This window comes from Sphaerodactylus townsendi, linkage group LG12, assembly GCF_021028975.2.
Source record: "Sphaerodactylus townsendi isolate TG3544 linkage group LG12, MPM_Stown_v2.3, whole genome shotgun sequence".
Classification (NCBI taxonomy): Eukaryota; Metazoa; Chordata; class Lepidosauria; order Squamata; family Sphaerodactylidae; genus Sphaerodactylus; species Sphaerodactylus townsendi.
The window spans coordinates 47674651-47694664 of record NC_059436.1 but is presented as its reverse complement, the minus strand read 5'-3'; the positions used below and the strand labels follow the sequence as shown (position 1 = coordinate 47694664).

The 20014-nt window shown below is 45.6% G+C and overlaps 2 protein-coding genes across 8 annotated transcripts in view; both read right to left on the bottom strand.

The window, feature by feature from the left end:
* POMT1 (protein O-mannosyltransferase 1) overlaps window positions 1–3751 on the bottom strand; it is a 34086-nt gene extending 30335 nt beyond the window's left edge. For 6 of the 7 annotated variants that reach the window (XM_048512391.1, XM_048512392.1, XM_048512394.1 and 3 more), the window contains exons 1-2: window positions 3547–3751; window positions 1260–1404 (exon numbers count right to left, since the gene is read on the bottom strand). In XM_048512391.1, coding sequence (XP_048368348.1) covers window positions 1260–1404; window positions 3547–3550 — 149 coding nt within the window. In that variant the 5' untranslated portion in view covers window positions 3551–3751. Of the gene's footprint in view, window positions 1–1259; window positions 1405–3208; window positions 3354–3546 lie in introns of those variants that run through there. The other variant, XM_048512393.1, reaches the window with a different exon arrangement.
* A 4141-nt stretch (window positions 3752–7892) lies between these two features.
* The window catches only part of PRRC2B (proline rich coiled-coil 2B), a 71343-nt gene continuing 59221 nt past the window's right edge, over window positions 7893–20014 (bottom strand). Inside the window, 3 exon segments of the mRNA XM_048512151.1 lie at window positions 7893–12627; window positions 14362–14443; window positions 16847–16924. Coding sequence (XP_048368108.1) covers window positions 12487–12627; window positions 14362–14443; window positions 16847–16924 — 301 coding nt within the window. The 3' untranslated portion in view covers window positions 7893–12486.

Here is a 20014-nt window from a genome sequence, read left to right as displayed (position 1 = left end):
AAACACCAGAGAAAGGGAAAGGCATGTAGACTTCACACTGGGTACTTTCAAAAACAGGGATAGAGGTACGTTAATTATTATGAACTACGGCCCTCACTAGCGTTGCCACAGCCAAGAAGTTTAGAGGGGCAGGTTTGGAGGTGGCGACTGGCATCACCTATTTTTATTTATTTATTTTTATTGAATTTATATCCTGCCCTATCCCCGCAGGGCTCTGGGCTGGTCACAACATAAAATGGAATACAATCAATAAAATCATTCAAAACAACAATACAAATATTAAAAACAATAGAACAACAAAACTCCAAAGCCTAATAAATAACAAACAGATGGTTATAGATATTACAAGTCCCCATCACCAACTCTCCCTCCCCCCGATCAGAGGTGGGATCCAGCAGGTTCTCACAGGTTCCCGAGAGTAGGTTACTAATTATTTGCGTGTGCCGAGAGGGGGTTACTAATTGGTGATTTTGCCACGTGATTTTTGCCTTAGTTACGCCCCACCTCTCAGCAGTAGCGCGCAGAACGTGAAGCAGTCTAGCAGGAGGTGCACCGGCATTCGTTTCCCGCCCAAGGACTGGTGCAGCGGCTGCATCCTTGCCACAGCCCCGCCCAGGAATGCCCCACCCCCAGAATCCTCGGCCATGCCCCCATCGTGCCCCGCCCAGTCCCATTGGCGCTACACCACTGTTTGAATCCCATCACCATGGGAACCCGTTACTAAAATTTTTGGATCCCACCACTGCCCCCGATGATGTCACTTCTGGTTTATGCGGAAGTGTGGGCCAGGTGGGACTCTTGCCCAGCAGGACTTCTAATTGGCCACTGGAGATTTGATTGGGTGTACGGATTTTTTTTTAATGTAGCTTTGGCAGCAGTTGCCACCATAGCCTGAGAATATCCACTGACGTGGCTGGCTCCACCTCCCGTGGCAACCATTTTGTGGCAGTCATTTTTTTTGCTGGGCCTAACACTCTGGGTCAGAATGCTGAAGGCATTGCTAAAAGGTTGGGGATCCCTCATCCAAAGGTAAGCTAGGAGAAATAATTCCTCTACAAAATGAGGAAGAACAATGACTGTAGCACAGGGATAGTCTGGGGGCAGAAGCAACAGAGGCTGCTCCCCACCGCCCCCCCCCCCCAATATGTGACAATGTGACATCAAAGACTGCCAGGCTCCACAAACATCAGCAAACTAAAGTGTTTGTGGGGAGGGGAGAACCACAATGTAATTTTTAAAATGCAAAGCAGTTTGCTTACACTACAGCTTGCGGGTAGGACAGAGATGACAGCCGGCTTATTAGTCCAGCGACGGCTAAAACCAACAGATTGATGTTTATTTCCACTGAAAGGACAAGTGGGTGCTTCAGGAAGCTCAGCATCTTGTCTGGCAAGCGCGTCGAGACTATGGGAGACAGGAAAAACTCTTGTTACCATTCCTATCATAACAGCCTACTAACAGCCAATGTTTATACAATGTCCTTTTGCCTTAGCAGACCAGGTGCTCGGGAGCAGCAGCAGCAGGCCATTGCTTTCACATCCTGCATATGAGCTCCCAAAGGCATCTGGTGGACCACTGCGAGTAGCAGAGTGCTGGATCAGATGGACTCTGATCTGATCCAGCAGGCTCGCTCTTATGTTCTTATGTCCTTTCAAGTCCTTAGTATGCATTGCCCCAGATTTCAGTGTCTGCTGCTTTTTCTATCATCCTGCTAATAATGCAATTTTCCAACTATAGTACAGGTATTTTCCCTGCCTGTCCTATGTTCAAAAGAATACTACTCTGAGTTGATAAAAGAGGAAAATATACTTTTGAAACAGGTTAAAATCACAGGCACCCTTACACAGCCAGAAGGGTTTTTAGTGTGACCGAATAAAGAAAAATGTGTGCTCAGGGGAGCATGGCAACTATGGTACTTTGTGAGTTAATGTACCAAGTGTGTTTCCTAACTGAAGAAGCAGACACAACTGACAGTTTCTACCGAGGACAGATATCTCCGCTGAATCTCAGGTGTTGGTGTGACGGAATGATCCAGTGGCAGAATGGCCCCTCTCTTGGCAGAATGGCAGAATGGCCCTCTCTTGCTACCTCAGAGAAGGCTGACTAGAAAGGAGATATAGGCTACAGCAGTCATTCATGCAGAGATCAGCGGCCAGCCTCCTCCAGGTATGCGAAGTAGGGAGTTCCCAAAAGCCTTTTCCATTGTCTATTTAATTTAGTTCTTGTGGCAGCCTTGCGAATTAAGATGATGCTGGGTTACTTGTTTGACTTTGTGGAAGGCAGTTTCATACATCCTTCTTTTCCGCCAGTCTCTTCACACCCATTCTAACTGTTCCCTTCCAGGTCATTCTAGACCCCTTTCATAGTCCTTCCTGCCCCTTTTTCCACCCCAATCCCCATGCTATCATGATCTATCCTTTTCACAGAGGATTATAGCCCAGTATTTTAAAAAAATTAACAATCCCTTCAGCATCAAGCCTTCATGCAGGCCAGACTGAATATCTTCCCATCTGCAAGGGTTATTGGCAGATATTTTAATTTTCCTCCTCAAGAAAGACTTTGCTGTTGCTGCTGCCGACTCACAAGAACCCGAAACTATTTCACACATCCTATTGCGCGGTCCACTAAACTCTCAGTGGCGTTCTCAATTGATTGATCCTCTTCTGCAAGGCTGGACAATCAAAGTATTAAATGTCTTTTAGCCAGTTATAATCCTGAGGTTACTGTGAAAGTAGTGGAATTGTAATCCTGAAGTTACTCGCCAACGTAGCAGAATTTTTAGCAACTGCATATTCAAAAGAGAGTTTTACAGGATAAGTGTGTTAAAATTAATTCATTAATTAATTTCAAGGTGATAAAATTATTTTATCTTTCCAGAATGCCAATATGCTGGAAGAAAATAATAGCATAAGAGCAGCCTGGGAAAGGCCAAGGATCCAAACAGCCCATCTGAATGCTCCTGGGGAGGCCAGAAACAGGGCATGAAGACCCTCCCCCACCATCTGGCACTCAGAGGCATACTGTTTTCTGCACATGGAGGCTCCACTGAACTATAAGCATCTGGCACGAAATCCAAACCGGTCTAATATTTGCAATTTCACAAAGGCTGAGTATGCCAGACCAAAGGCACCCCAGAATCCAACATTCCCCGACAGCAGGTGCTGAGAAGTGAAGGGTTTGAAGATGCTGACACTCCTCTGCTGTTTACCTTCTGCCAGTCATAGGTAAACTGCCCCCGGCCAAGGAAGCTCCATTTATCTGCCGCAGCCGCAAGGTGCTGACAAACCTCTTCACGTGCACGAATGAGGCTAGTCCGGCTTTATTCTGCTAGTTTCCCCCAATTCAGCTCCTGTTTTCTTCATATTCCCCTTCCCCCCCCCCCCCCCCGCTTCTTGGCCAACGCCATTTTGCACCCCTCTCCTCCTTCTCCCCTAATTTGCGGCTCATTCAGAATACGGTCTGAAGAAATAAAGTAATACTAAAACAACTTCAGTCTTGGCTGAATTCTCCTCAGACTAGCTAAAGAGCAAAAGGTCCATTTCCTACCCATTCACAGCCTTTGTCACACACTCCAACGTAGACAGTCACCCCCGCTACCGAAATGGATCGGTCCCATTAGCTCTATCGACGCGGCAGATGAGCCGTACCAAGGCTAATAATGGGGGTGCAAGAATAAAGGGGACGGAGAAGGTGGGGAATCACGTGATCCTTTTTCCTCGCCCAGCTCCACTCGGGGTGCCGCTATGAAGACGAAGCAATGCCGGATGTGACGCAGAGTGGAATGGGTGGGCAGAAATAGCTGGGTTGTCATAGCGACGCAGGGACTGGGCCTGCAAAGGGCGTGCAGACTTTTAAACATAGGTAGCTTCCCGGGGAGATCACTTACGAGAAGAAAGTTCTACTGTGCCTTTAGCGCTCGCACGAAGACAGAAATTCGTCAGGTGTAGCTCTGCCCAACGTGAAGAACAGTTGGTGTAGCCCACTGGTTCAGGGACTGAGCTACGAAGCAGGACCCCTCCTTCCTTATGTCAATAACCTGAGTGAGCCACAGGGAAGTCTCTCGCAGCCACCTGGGCATAAATTTTTTTTGGCCTACCTTGCAGGGCTATTGCAAAGCGTTGCTAAACTGATAATATGCACGGAGAGGCTTGGACTTTAAATGTTCAGTACAACTAATTCTCTCAACCTCAGACTGCCTAGTGCAGTGATGGCAAACCTTTTCGAGACCGAGTGCCCAAATTGCAACCCAAAACCCACCTACCGTGTTTCCCCCAAAAATAAGACAGTGTCTTATATTAATTTTTGCTCCCAAAGATGCGCTATGTCTTATTTTCAGGGGATGTCTTATTTTTCTGTGTCGGTGGCTTTGCTTTGAAGCAACCGTGCAACTCTTCCAACGGGTGAATGACGACCCTAGGAGCGTTTACTCAGAAGCAAGCCCCATTGCCAGCAACCGAGCTTACTTCCAGGTAAAGGATTGCACTTTAGTTTAACAGCGCTTAACAGGGTTACCTACACTGCTTCCTCAAAACTAGGTCTTAGGTTTAATGCTAATAATCGAGCCCAGCGGCCCAGGCCAGCTTAGATGTGGGGGGGGGGGGCACTCTGCGCGTGCCTACAGAGAGGGCTCTGAGTGCCACCTCTGGCATCCGTGCCATAGGTTCGCCATCACTGGCCTAGTGCCACAGGAGGCCAATGAGAACCGGCTTGCGGGGGTACTTTGCATATGCAGAGCAACTTGAACAATTAAAAAACCCACCTCCCTGCAATATAAATAGCAACATTACAGAATAAAGTCAGTCATGGTGACTGGATTTTGCCTGACTACCCGGTCCTTTGGCCTGCAGGTCAGGCTCCAATGCTTTGCAGCATATTTTTTAATTTTATGCCCTGCCTCTATCCAAGGTGCTGTGTGGTAAGCAAGTTGGACCGTTTCAGTTTCTTGTAGTCCTGAGGAGCTTGACAAGAGGAGGCGATATCCGGAAAGGAAATAAGTTCTGTTCCTTTTCTCCTTGTCCACTACTGTAGGTAGGTTTGCCTTTAGAATGTGTAATGCTGATGGCTGCCAACTTTTGTCCTGGCCCAAGAAGGCATTGTACAGCAGCGTAATCCTGATATTCTGCACTCTTCAGTAGCTGATTCCAACAGGTGACATGGACATTGTAAAAAGTCAGGTGGTAGCCTTAACCAACAGGGTTTTAAAAAGAGCGTTTCACCTTTTCTAACAGCCTTCCACCTGCAAGTCCTCTATAAACTTATAAGCATATTGGATATTTCTTTGGTACCTGCCTGATATCAACAAACCCTTTCTCCGAGGCCCCGCCTCCATCCTCAGAATCTTGCCAAATTAGCTAACCTTTGGAAGCGTAACTTGGACAGAGCATAATGACTGAGCGATGATTCAGGCACAGAGACCACAAACATCCCACACATTCAAACTTTATCCATATACAGGTACATCGCACAAGTTTCTTTTGGATGCTTGGACCTGGGACAAAAATTCAGCTCAAAAGTCCATGCTAGGATGCAAAGTATCTATGTTATCTTATTGATACAATTGGAAATATGAATAGGAATAGGGATGTGGTTTGGATCAGTTTAAATAATTCCTTACAGACAGGACTCAGAGACTTGCTGGTGGGATTTGCTCTGTGGAATGTCTTCTCCCCCATGCCATTTGACCTTATAAAGCCATTAGGAACAATTGCTGAAGGTTTTGCAGTAGATTGACATCAATATATTGATGACACCTAGCTCTGCATCTCTGTATTCAAATCATGAGAGCAGCAGTGGCGTAGTGGTTAAGAGCAGGTGTACTCGATCTGGAAGAACCAAGTTTGATTCCACGCTCTTCTGCTTGAGCTGTGGAGGCTTATCTGGGGAATCCAGATTAGCCTGTACATTCCAACACATGCCAGCTGGGTGACCTTGGGCTAGTCACAGCTCTACGGAGCTCTCTCAGCCCCATCCCTGAGGGGGGAAGGGAAAGGTGTTTGTAAGCCCCTTTGAGTCTCCTGTAGGAGAGAAAGGGGGGATATAAATCCAACTCTTCATCATCTGGTGCTGTTGTAGAGACCCTGAGCCACTGCCAGACTTAAGTCACTGCTAAATGGCTAAGGTGAACAAGCTGAAACTGAATTCTGACAAGGTGAAGGTGATGCTGGTTGGGAAAACTGAGATCTGAAAGGACACTGCAGCTTTCCACCTGTGAGGCAGTCAAGATGACAGCTGCTGATTCAATAAAGATCTTAGAGGACACTGGACCAGTAGTGAAAATGCTCCCTTTCACCTCAGTTTAACCAAGAAAATGGCTCCCAATCTCAATATGACCAGTTTGGTCATATGGATGCCACAGAAAGCTCAAGGCAGGTTTATTGTAATACGCTGTAATTGGGTCTGACCTTAAGTCAACCCAGAAACTCCAACTGGTACAGAAGACTGTCTCAGTTGCTATCAGGAGCAAAGTGAAGTATGCTTATCACATCCATTCTGTGGTTACTCTATTGGCCTACTATTACTTACCCGGTTCAGTTTAAGATACTGGCTGTTACATGCAAAATCCTTTGTGGCCTTGGACTTACATACCTGCTACATCTCTTGTGCGCTACTATGTGAGTTTTATCTGAGCAAAATCTGCTGAGGGTGCCACCCGGTAGGATTGGTCAGATCTCTGTGGGTGGGATCCGCCAGTATGCATGCATTGTCTGTTATAGCTCACACCCTGTTGGACCACATCTGATGCAATTAAGGAAGTTCCTACATATTTAACAAAATGGGCAAAACACGAATGTCCAAGAGGAAGTTCTTATAAAGGAATTACAACTGTGGTATAATGGAATGGCCCAAGAGGATGCGTTTATAAGGATTGTAGTCTATTGCAATGTTTACAGCATTCATCGCCTGACTTTTATTGCATGGTCTTCTATCTCTGCAACCTACTTTCTGCATTATGGTACGTCATGCCTGCTTTTTGTGTGCATTATTTTCTAATTTTGTAATCTTAAATTCCAGTGCATTATTTATGATAAAGAATATATTTTGTAATTCATCTTGAGTCTCAGAGAGAAAGGTGGGCTATAAATGAAGAAAATAAGTAAAATTGAACACAGAAGCAAAATGTATTGTCGAAGGCTTTCACGGCCGGAATCACTGTGGTGTTGTGTGGTTTCCGGGCTGTATGGCCGTGTTCTAGCAGCATTCTCTCCTGATGTTTCGCCTGCATCTGTGGCTGGCATCTTCAGAGGATCTGATGGTAGGAATGGAAAGCAAGTGGAGTATATATACTGTGAGGTGAAAAGGTGAGGCCATCTGAATAGAGTAGCCTGGCATGTGAGTCACAGAGAAGTCTGTAGCATGGGAGTAACAATGAAGCTAGCAAGGTCAATAGGTGAATGGATCTGAATAGAAGTATTCTGGTCTTTGTTCCCTTTGAGTGCTATAGTCTATAGTTGTCCCGTGTTTGTGTGGAGCTGATCAGTCACTTCTCTGTGACTCACATGCCAGGCTACTCTATTCAGATGCCCTCACCTTTTCACCTCACAGTATATATACTCCCGCTTGCCCAATCCCTGAATACCAAGATCTCTGAGTAAGCCACAGCCCAGTAGCATCAGGAAAACTGCTACTAAATTTTCTGAAGCCATACAACCGGAAGGCATCCCTCTTTCAGAAACAAAGATAGCTCTTCATGGGACAAAGGGGGCTGTAGTCCATAAGTGCTTGTGGGAGAAAGTTATTTTTTAAAAAATCTGCCTTTTAAAGGACAGAGGACTTTTAAGTAGAAATTAACCAGCTAAGCCACCTGACTCTGCTATCCATTTGTGTGTGCGTCCTTCCACAAGTCAGCGAAGTCTGGAAGGAGGGCTGGTAGCTTGTTTCTGAGAAGCGAAATGTGATTTTAATTTTTTATTTAAATAAGGAGAATTCTTTCATATGGAAAGAGCTAATACAATCACATATCTGAAAGGAAAAACAGTAAGAGACCGAAAACAAGAAAAGGAGGAGGACGAAAGAGTGTTGCCACCACGGGCCTGGTAATTCAAGGTCCATTCTGCAGTTTAAGGTTTCCCAGAAAGTTATAAACATGTTGTATGTTAACATACTTAGTCATCATCGGCTCTTTCAAACACCTGGTCTACATGAAAAGACAAACAGAGGAAAGGCCAAAAAAAAAAAATAGTGTTTTACTGTACAGGTCACGAGGTTAAAAAGAAGTACAATATCCTCTTTAGAATCAACAATTGCAATTTATACAGAACAAGAGAAAAAACTTCGCTGCTAAGGATGCCTTGACATGCCACAGGGAGTGCCACACTGCTGCTGCTGCTGCAAGTCCCACCGACCAGTTAGGTGGTCACAACTTTCAGAAAAAACACTGGACCAGACAAATTAGGGGGGCTACACTGTGGATATCAGGATTGACCTGAAAGATCAAAAGGAGTAGCTGGGCCCGAAGATCTAGCTCTCTCTCAAGCCAGCTTGGTTTCACGCTTCCAGATTGTCTGCTCGCTTCTGATCTTCTAGCAGACCACAGCTATTTTTTTAAAAAACAGCGATTATTTATGCGATCCGAGATGGTGTTGTTGTTTTAAAGCAAGCTTTCATTCCTAGAAACCAGACCCTCCCACGATACTGAAACGGATTAAAAACTCAGCGGCAAAAAAACAACTCAAAACACAAAATGGCACTCTTCAGTGGTCCTTGCATCAAATACAATTCCCCACAGAACCGGGAGACCCTGTAGCCGTTCTTCCAGTTCTAGCAAGCTACGGAGCAGTTTGGAGCACCCTTGCAGAAATTCTTTTTTTTAAAGAGGCGTTTTTTGCCAGTGATTAGAACTCTCTGCGAGATTATGTGTCTGTGGCGGATGAGTTTTACTGGCCAGAAGATTGTCTCTCTGGCCATAGCCTTCAAAGGTCAGAGGTGGGCTCCAGTCACGGGAGATTCATTCCTTAAACATCTGTGCTGTGTTCCCTTTGCTCTGTTCCTCACCAACCTTGGCAATAAGGCGCTACAAAGCAAGAAAGAGCCCAGAGAAAGGAAATCGACAGTGGAGGCGGATGGGTGAATCATGGTCACCTTCAGCTAAGCTGGCTGGTTACAGTGCGCAGCATCCGCCGCTGAAAGCAACTGCCCTTAGGCCACAGAGGCCGTGAATTCTGCTACCTCTTTCCCCTGCATCAGCTTCATTAACATCTGGAATGCTGGTTCTGAGAAGACAACCTCCCAGCGGTAAGGAACAGACACACAAGAGTTGGTTCCAGTGACATGCTGATGGACACGGGGTGCAGATGGTCTTCCACGGACCCAGAGAAAAGGCTCAAGCTGCACCTTGCATTTCGTTAGCCACGTACAGAGGAGCCACTTATGACCCCCCTGCAAATTCACCTCGCCAAGAAGATGAGTTGGCCAAGGCATATGCTTGGCAGAGCACGCCACCATAACCCGTAGAAGGAAGTAAGAGGGACCACCCCACTCCACAATGACATTTTTGTGGTTGCCAATCCACCCATTCAAAATGGGCGCTTCTCCTCAAAAGACCATTACTCTTCTGCTCCAGAGGAAGGGCGATGATTTCTAAGCTTCTTTGGAATTTTTCACCCGTTACTATAAAGATGCTACAAGAGTTGAGAAAACAAAAAAAAAGATAAAGAAATTGGCTTGCGAAAGAGGGACTGCGTCTTTTTCTTTTCTTTTTAAGGGCTCTAGGAACAGCTTTTGGTGCTGAAAACAAGTCTCATAAAACTGTCGCCAGCAGTCATGCAAATCGAAGGGGGGAAAGTCAATGAAAAGTATGAGTTATTTCTTGGCCTTTCCTGCACAGAATAAGTTCAGACATAATATATAAATAGAGCAGTGAAACATTTACTTTTTCACCTAGACCTACGACATCAAATACGTATAAATAAATTCTAGTGTTTTATTTGTTTTTTTTTCTTGGGGAGGCAAGAGGGGAAGCCATGGGGAGTGGGGGGGGGGGAAGAGGGCAATGTCCCCCCTCAATAGTAAGTACTGATTAAATTTACATCAGGAGTTTCTGCAACATCTTGCACCTAGCAATCGACCCAGTTTCCCCTCCCTCACCCCAACTGCAAGGGAACTTTTGAAAAGTCATATACAAAAGCGGGAGACATTTTTCTCTTTTCAAATGCATCAAGGGTGTGCAAAGGAATACGCCAATAACAGCAGGACTGTGGTCTCATTTGAACGTTTGCATGGAACCAGCTGAGCAAAAGAAGAAGAAAAAAAAGGGGGGGGGGCAGAATTCAACAAAGCGGTTTCACAACAAATTCAGCTCCTCACAGTATTTTATAGCAGAGGCATAAAGCGAGGGGGGAGATCCTGCCGGGTAGCAAATGCCACAGCCTGCGGACCGGTGGAAGCAAGTTAAGGGGAATCTTGGTAAGGACAGTGGATCTATCTCAGGCCTCCAAATTTCTAAGCCTCAAGCCACTAAAAGATGCTAGAGGAAGGGAAGAAACTCTTGCCATAAAAGCCAAAAACTCGAGAAATAACCCTCCCTCCAAAAGAGTGATTCATTCATTTATTTATTTTTAAGTACCATCTATCTGAAATCCCTTGGTGGTTTTCTATAAAGGGACACACAAGTGAAGAATGAACATCCCTTTCGCTAAGTTAAAAGAGCTTATTAGTCTGAACCTAAAGCTATTGTATAAACACAATGATTTATACCCTAAGCTTAAGAAATTCAAACACATCTTTAAAAAAATCCAGGAGGATTTGCTTTTTGGAGCCAGACCTTTCAGATCCCCCATTTGCATATACATTCTTTGTTCAAAATGTCATCTTTGGAACTACCAGCAAAACTACAGGCTGGACACCTTCTGAAATGCTGCTGAGACAGGCAGCAAGCGACTGGTGATCAGAGAAAGTCTTTCCCCCCCCTCTTTGATGTGTTCAAAAAGGTTTAGAGTTAAATCCGACAGGCAACTTAAGTGCCTCAAAGACTTCTGGCATCTTTTGAACCCAAAGTCCATATAGGGAAACCAGATCCACCATAATCTTGCCTTTGGAATACCTGGCAGTTTACCAAAATGCAACATGGCCTAAAAGCTACGTCTGGTCGCTCCAAAAGGCAACAGCAGCAGAAACTGGGGGACACAGGGCAGAGAAGGAGAGCGGGTTGGAAGCAAGAGAATAAAATTAGCTGTCTTGCCCGCAGTGAATTCTCTTTTTTCCTCTGAGCATTTTGTTTGCTGTGGTTTACTATGCAGAAGGGTTTCTATAGATTTGCTTTGGTACAAGCAGAAAACCCAAAGAAAAAGAGAATGCTGTGAAAAGTGAGAGAAAACAGAACCAAAACGTTTAAAACGGAAGTTAAGACTGAATAAGGAGCTCAAAGAGGTGGAGAGCACACAGAGAGACCAAAAGCTAGGCCGGGGAGCAGGGAAAGTTCTCAACGACCAAAGTGATTCCGCTCACGCCTCTAGTCAATGAGATGATACATGCAAAGATGGCAGCGTCATATCAAATTCCACACTCGCCAAAGTCAGAGGCCCCCTGCAATTTCAGAAAGTTATAAAACAAGCCTAAACTCTGCATCAATGAAACCGATTTGGGAAGTCTTTACCGCGAGAAATCTGGGGCTGTGTCTTGAAACACAAACAGCGCTGTTTCTGCTACTGCTGCACACCGGAAGGGGACAGGGAGAGGGAAACCAATACACCCCATAACTGGCCCCAGATTAAGAGCGATCTTTTGTGATTCGACTTCTTCTGCACATTTTACTTTTAAAAGCAAGCTCGGCCTCGAGCTGCAACAGAACAAAACATGCCAAAAGTCCCCCAATGCTTTGATCTATTTACTAATAAGGAAACCTAAAGACCTCAGAGCCCAGACAGGTCAATTTAAGTCTAGAAATCTCATTTTTAGCACACAAGACATCACCGCCCAAATAAAAGTTTGAGAATGAATACATCTGAATACATGATCAGTTCAGTGGGTAGTGAAGAAAGGGGGGGGGGGATATGAGAGAACATATAAAAGTTCAGTTAAAAAGCAAAGACACGGCGTTCTGTTTTGCTTAAAAACCCTCAGTTGTCTCTTTAAAAAGTTTTCCGGGCCAATCCCCTCCCTCTTGTTCCCACTCTGCAGAGACAGAAGTTAGGGGAGATGCAGCTTACCAAAAAGGCTGATGCAGCTATGTGAGAAGGGGTTCAAGGAAAAAAAGAAAATGGCTGGAGCCGCTCAACAGTCACACGGAAAGGGTGGATAGCCTCTTTTTGTTTTTGAAAAAAAAAGCAAGCAGCCAATGTCAAAATCCACTGTTCAATAATTGTTTTGTTGGGAGAGGGACTCAGACAAGGTTGCTTCAGGCAGCTGGTCTCCTGGTGGTAAGCTGCGGATCTGGCGAGAGTTTCTCAAGCACGTCCGGTAGAAGTGAAGGAGGAACGTGGGGGTATCTGCAGAGCCCTCTCTCTCGGTCCAGCAGAATGAGCCGGCGGGCATCCAGAGGGACATGAACCACTAGGCCTTACTCTCCTCCACTTTGACCGCTTGAGGCTTGATGGCTCCAGTGCGCACTGGCTTCATCTGGCTCGCAGAGGATGGTTCCTGCAGTTTCATGGTTCCCATGTTTGCTTTGTTTTCATCCACTCGCTGTTTTGTCTATAGGGGGGAAAAAACGGGAAAGACAGATGGAGAGGGAAGAGCTCAACTGGACCACACAAATGCATTCCAGGGCCCCAACGTCAGGCCTGTATATTTGGGACACTAAAGCATCCTCCAAAGCCTGCAGCCAGGATAAAACCACGCCGAGAGTGATTCTGTGGGTCAATCTTGCCTGAGAATTGGAAACGGGTGCCCGATGAGTCTCTGCATGAGTCCCTGCTCTGGTCTTGTTTTCTTCCAATCAGCAGGTAATGCCAGATCAGTGTTGTGTGCAGAAACAAAGACTTCGGGTCCCTTGGTCATTCTTATGTACTTTGCACAGTAAAAACGCCATACCCATTTTCACTGTGACAATCCAAATTCTGCCCCACTAGTTAATTCATATGATTACCGGGTTTCCCCGAAAATAAGACAGGGTCTTATATTAATTTTTGCACCAACAGTTGCATTAGGGGTTATTTTCAGGGTAGGGCTTATTTTAGGGGAAATACGGTACCTTCACAATTCATTAAGGTGGGTTCTCGGCATTCTCACTGGCAGGGAGCCCCGTGCTGGATCATACCATCCTGATCTGTAACTACCGGTAGGGCTTATTTTTGGAGTAGGGCTTATATTTTTAAGCATCCTCCAAAAATCCTGAAAAATCATGATAGGGCTTATTTTTGGGGTAGGTCTTATTTTCAGGGAAACACGGTTGTATAAATTACACCAAAAAAAGCTTCTATAAGTCCGGGGAAAGGAGAAAGAACGACCCAACAACAGGAGTTCGGATGCTGCAGAGTTCATGTCAACAGCCCTGGCCCACCAATTACTACCCTGTCTCAGATGCAAGGAAAACAGATCCAAGTATGTGAATCTTACTCCTTTACATTTAATTAGATTACACTACTTGTTGGACAATCCTGATCCTTCTCTCTGTATGATAGTGGCAGACTTTCTCCTGGAAATTACTAAACGCCAGTAGATTTCCTTCGACCTAACATTTACTTCCTGTATTGTATATGCTTTTAAATCCATTTTTTACTATTGTTGTACTGTTGTCTATGCCAATAAAGGCTTGCTACGTTAATGTCAACAGCCCTGACGATAAGATACCAACTCCTTGCTAAATAAAGGATGGCCGGAGGAGAAAAAAAATCAGCATTTCAAGATCACCTCTTTGTCCAGGAAGCTGGGTGCTATCCCAAGCCACCAAATCCCCCGTCTCTAAGCCAGTCCACAAAAGCCACTGGCCTGAATTCTACCTAAGGTCTCCTTGTGTCACACGCACCTGCCAGATTTTGAACCCACGTGGACAGATGCAGAACATGGACAGCTGTGGCAGCCGTTTTCCAGAGGAATAAGAATAAAGGGGCCTTCCATACTGTCTGTTGTAAGCAGGGGTGTCATACATGTGCCCTGGAGGCTAGATGTGCCCCCTTGAGAGGTCTTATCAGCCCGTGAACCAGTTAAGGCACTCTCCTCACCTTCTGCCGCTACAGCCACTGGCCAAGCCAGATAGGGAGCAGAAGGACCAGTTGCCTCAGCTGGCTCGTGGGACTGATGAACCCTGTCAAGGGGTCTGATCTGGGTTGGCGACCCTGCTGGGGGCCCCAGGCCTGACCCTCCTCTTGGGCCTGGCTTGACACAACCAAATCATATTTCCGCCATATCCAGCCCTCAACATTTTTTTGATGCCCGTGGTTTTAAGCGTCCCAGAAAAAGCTCAGTTTAGTGCAACAGCATCCTTACCTGTTGGATGTAATGGCCCTGCACAGAGGTCATACTGACAGCTGGACCAGCAGGCTTTCCACTTGGGCTGGCAGAACTAGGCCTAGAAGGATGGGAGAGGGGGAAATCAAAAGACTGAGAATTCAGACATGGAGATCCAACATGCAACGGCAGAATCATGAATACGTGAACTCAGTAAGGCAATAGTAAACAAAAGCACCTTTCAGATTTACAAAGTCAAAACTTACACGGGTTGTTGTGGGCTTTCCTGGCTGTGTGGCTGTGGTCTGGTAGATCTTGTTCCTAACATTTCGCCTGCATATGTGGCTGGCATCTTCAGAGGTGTATCACAGAGAAGTGTGCTACACACTGTATCCAGTGAGAAGGGAATATTTAGTTGGGTATATATATATATTGCCCATGTCCCAAGGTGGGGAATCAATCAGTAAGTGTTTGGGTAGAACTTGCTATGCAAAGGTGTGGTTGACTGCGTTGTATTGAGGATGGAGTTTTCAGTCCATTTACATTCGTATTCACATTTGCATTCTGTGCAGCAGAAACAGTATTAGTGAATGCAAATCCTGTGTCTGGGTGGAGTTCATTTGTCCATGAATCCTAGCATGTCTTGGCGCTGATTCTGGTGGCAGAGTACTGGTTGCTGAAGTTTTGTGACCAATTCTCAAGAGTCTCTTCCTTCTTGTTGAAGTTGTCTTGGTATTTGTGCATTTCAATAGCCTCCGAGTGTAGTCAGACATAGTAATGGTCCGAGAAATAAAATGTTATGTCCAGTTTTGTTTAGAGCATGTTCTGCTACTGCAGAGTTTTTGGGATAGTTAAGCCGACAGTGTCTTTCATGCTCTTTAATACAAATCTGAATGCTGTGTTTTGTAGTTTCCATGTACACCTTTCCACAGCTGCAGGGTATGTGATAGACTCCTGCAGAAGTGAGGGTCTCTCTTGTGCTTCTGGCGTAGCATCTGCTGTATTTTTCTGAGTAGGTTTGAGATTGTTTGCAGGTTATGTTTATTGAACCTATTTGATCTCGCGATTCCCTTATATGGTGAAATAATTTTTCCCTCTTGAGGGCTGTTTATCATAGTCCTCTGGGTTTCTCTTGAAGATGCTTAAAGATCTTCTGATTTCTGTTGTGGAGTAGCCATTTGCCTGCAGAGCCCAGTCTAGATTATTGATTTCATCAGAGAGGAGATGAGGTTCACAGATTCGTTTTGCATGATCTGTCAAAGTTTTCATTATACCCCTTTTTTGTTGTGTGTGGTAGTTGGAGTTTTTATGTAGATCCCAGTCTGTGTGTGTTGGTTTCCTGTATACTTTGTTTGTTGGGTTTGCGAAAGACTAAGACATCCAAAAAAGGCAGTTTTCCTTTTTCAGTTTCCATGGCAAATTGGATGTTTGGATGGATGCCGTTGAGGTGGTTCGAAGGTGGTTCTTCCCTGCGCCATGGCTCCCGTTATAAAAGCATCATCCCACAAATCGGAACCAAGTTCTGCGCGATGCCCACTGATTGATTCCCCACCCTGGGAGGCGGAAGGCGGACGGACGGACTGCGCGCGCGCGCCGCGCGCCGCAGCACCCAACTAAACATTCCCGCCTCACTGGACGCGGTGGCAGCACCGCTCTCTGTGATAACACCTCTGAAGATGCCGGTCCACAGATGCAGAAATGGCGTTAGAAACAAGATCTGCAGACCGATACGAGCCCGGAGAAACCCACAACAGCCAGTTGAGTCTGGCCATGAAAGCCTTCGACAATGCATCAAAACTAACAGTTTGTAATCATGAAGCCACTGGTTTTGATTGAAAATCTTTACTCCCATGGTATGCTTATTTAACACTTTTATCACTTGTTGAGGAATTAGACAAGGCCCCATTCTATTCAGGGTTTAAATAGTACCAATATTAGCCTTTATTTCCATATTTATGTAAGGTAATATAGTGACGGGTCTTTAAGGCTACTTTCCCCGGTCTGTCCTTTACAAACTTCCAATATTGGGCTAGCTCAGCATCCCCACCAGCTGAATCCAGCCACATCAGAGAGACTCAGCAGTTATTTACCTTTTTCTTTCTTTTATATTTTTTGGCTAAACGTTAACTGATCTAAAGGCACAAAGAACTCTGGGCCCTGTCAGCTGCCTCTAGCAGTGGAACAGACCAAGAGGAATCTGGGGCCATCTCTTGTAGAAACATAAATAAGCTCTGGGAACGAAGGGGCAGCTACCTCCTAATCCAGCTCTTGTGTATTTTTTCCTTCTATAAAAGAATCTGGGCAGATCTGGCAACAGACCGGAGAAAAAAAATGTCCTGTCCATATTTCATGGCTCTATTAAAGGGATGGGATATTTTTCTCCAGGCTGTTGGCCACCCTCATCTGCCTCCTAGTAGCTGAAGGGCAACCCTGCAGTGTAGACCATTGGGACGGGGGCGGGGGGGGGATAAGAATAGGCATCTCCTTAGAGATCTAGGAGTGGATGGTAAAAAGGAACACTTACCGCTGAATTATGCCAAGCTCAAGATTACTTTGTTCACCAAAAGATACACAAGTGGAATACAGAGAACAGGCGAAGGACCTTGTGGAGAAAGGTGTTTTAATTTGGAGGTCTGGGCTGTACGAGCCTTCACGGATTAAGTTTTATCAAAGCTTTTTCTTAGCAGAAAACGGGGGAAGGAGTCCGCCTTTTTTCAGGTGTGCTTTAGAAATGCTAATGGAGCACCGAGCGGTCGTCGCTATCACAGTGGTGGCGAACCTTTGGCACTCCAGATGTTATGGACTACAATTCCCATCGGCCCTGCCAGAGCGGTAATTGACCATGCTGGCGGGGGGCTGATGAAGTGAATCCTGCTTGAGTGGGGCCGCCACCATATCAGCTGGAAGAGGAGACCTAGGAGAGGGTTGGCGGGGTGTGGGGGAGAGGCTCGACTGTATCTTCCTAGAGATTTCAGGAAAGGGTGGGTAAACTGAGATAATAAAATCCCTTGACATGGAGAGAGGGGTCTCTTTGGCTGACTGCATCTAAAGACAAGAAGGTCTCATACCTGAGCTGCAACTGAAGGGCACTAAACTGAGATGCTCAGGCAATGAAAGCTTCTAGAATGCTACAAAGCAGGTGTCTCCAACTCTGGCCCTCCAGATGTTCATGGACTACAATTCCCATCAGCCCCTGCCAGCAAGTTGGAAACCTCTGCTGTAAAGCCTATGCTTAAAGAGCCTGCCTTGGAATAAGACCAGTACAGTCAAGTACAGATGGAGTGGAAGGAGTGTGACTGATCGAAGACCCCCTAGCAGTTTCACGACAGAATGGGGACCTCAGATATGGGGAATGAACAAAAGAAGCCCACTGGAGATTGTCTAATGACCTAAGACACAGGAGTCAAACTCGCAGCCCTCCAGATGTTATGGACTACAGTTCCCATCATCCCCTGCCATCATCATGCAGCGAGGTGATGGAAACTATGATCCTGGAGAGCGACACCTATGACTTCTAGAGCTTTGAGGAGTTGCCTTTCACCCGAGCCACCTGTGAGAGATTGCCCAGCACGAAGAACAGAGATTCCACCTGGAGAGAAGTTACACCCACATTCTGGTACAGGGCCCTCTCTTTTCCAGCCATTACTGAAGCAACCATTGCTACGGAGAAGGCAGCTGCTTCCCCATGTCTAAACCCCTGAGGCAGAAAGGCCTATGGTATATGTGCAAACTATACCCTGTTCAAGATAAAGAGGACAGGAGATTTGTGAATTCATCTGCCATTTCCTGGACTGTCACTGTTCTAGAACAGGGGCCTGCAACCTGTGGCTCTCCAGATGTGCATGGACTACGATTCCCATCATCCTCTGCCAGCAGCATGGCCAATGGGCTGATGGGGATTGTAGTCCATGAATATCTGAAGCCATTCTGAGCCCCTGTTAAAAATTATCCCTTTGAATCTGGTGCCGGGGACAGAACACCGGTGGTACTAGGACCCAAGGGCTAAGGCTGAGGTCTGCAACCTCTTGACTCTCAGATGTTCATGGACTACGATCCCATCAACCCCTGCCAAGCCAACTGGCGGGGATATTCTGATCGAACATCGGCTACAGGCCACAGCCAGTCTAGAACAATCAACGATCAGGAAAGCGAATATCTAAATCTGTCATCTTCTCTGAACAGTGTGAATAACATAACTACTGGAATGGCCCCCAAAGAGAGACCAATCTGTTGTGGAATGGTCAACAGGACACAAAGGAACACACTTCTCCATGGTGGCTTATCTCAAGTAGACCTCTAGAGCTACTGGATTAAATGTTAACCCTGGATATTATCAATTTGTCCTTCCAAACGTAAGTCCCTTGCAATCCCAAGTTATTGTCTCCTTTCCCATGCTTTAATAAAAGAGCTGCAGGTTAAGCTAAGGAAAGGTGAGACTGCTAGCTTGTGAATAGACTTAGAGGAAGCCCTTCTCCCACCAGGCAGAAGCATTACATTGCATAGAAGTAATGAACAGGACATGCCAGCCTTGAGACACTATTGCAAAATAGGAAACCCGATGAGAGGCAGAATTAAGCACACATGCACCAAATACATATTCAAAGGAAGTCCCTTAAAAGCACATGAGCGTCAAACTAGTATTTTTATTTTATTTATTTATTTATTTATTAGATTTTGTAGACCGCCTCATCCCCAAAGGGCTCTAGGATACAACTATCAAAAAAACCAATAAGTTACTTAAAACATCTAAAAACATTCAAATTCAATATGCAGTATCTCGGAGATCAGAGTTAAAAATCCCCATTCGTGCCACGCAAGGCTGCTGGATGACTTTGGGCCAGACATACGTTCTCAGTCTTGCCTGCCTCACAGGGTTGTTGTGAGAATAAACAGTGGCGAGGAGAATCATGTATGCTGCTTCGGGGCGGAGCATAAATTAATCAAATAAATAAATAATGTGTGCTAAACGCATCCCCGCAGAAAATCCACCATAACCCCAACCAAAGGAAAGCGAAAGACATGTGAATTATGATGGATTTTTTTTCCTATTGTGCAATATTGTCACAAAGATTTTCTTCGCTGGATGACATCTGTACATTACAGTTAGGGGGGGCCAAGTACTCACTGATTTTTATTTAAAAACCAACAAAATGATCCTAAACGGAAAATTCTAGGATGACTACCCCGGTGGCTTCACCCACGTCTCCAAAAAGCGAAGGAGTGCAATTGATTATATGATCCCCTTAGAGCCTTACGCTCTATCTCTTAAAATCCTAAGGCCCTTTCGCACATGCAAATAATGCGTTTTCAAACCACTTTCACAACTGTTTGCAAGTGGATTTTGCTATTCCACACAGCTTCAAAGAGCACTGAAAGCAGCTTGAGAGTGCATTATTCTGCATGTGCGGAATGAGCCTAGGTCAGGGGTAGGGAACCTGCGGCTCTCCAGATATTCAGGAACTACAATTCCCATCAGCCCCTACCCCAATTGGCCATGCTGACAGAGGCTGATGGGAATTGTAGTTCCTGAACATCTGGAGAGCCGCAGGTTCCCTACCCCTGGCCTAGGTCTTAAACAGAACAGAAAGCGACAACCTTCAGTTGATGACCACCATAAAGCATACAACTCCTTCCAATGCTCAAGTTGACACCCACCCATTACCTCAGGCTACCATCCGCACCACCAGTTATA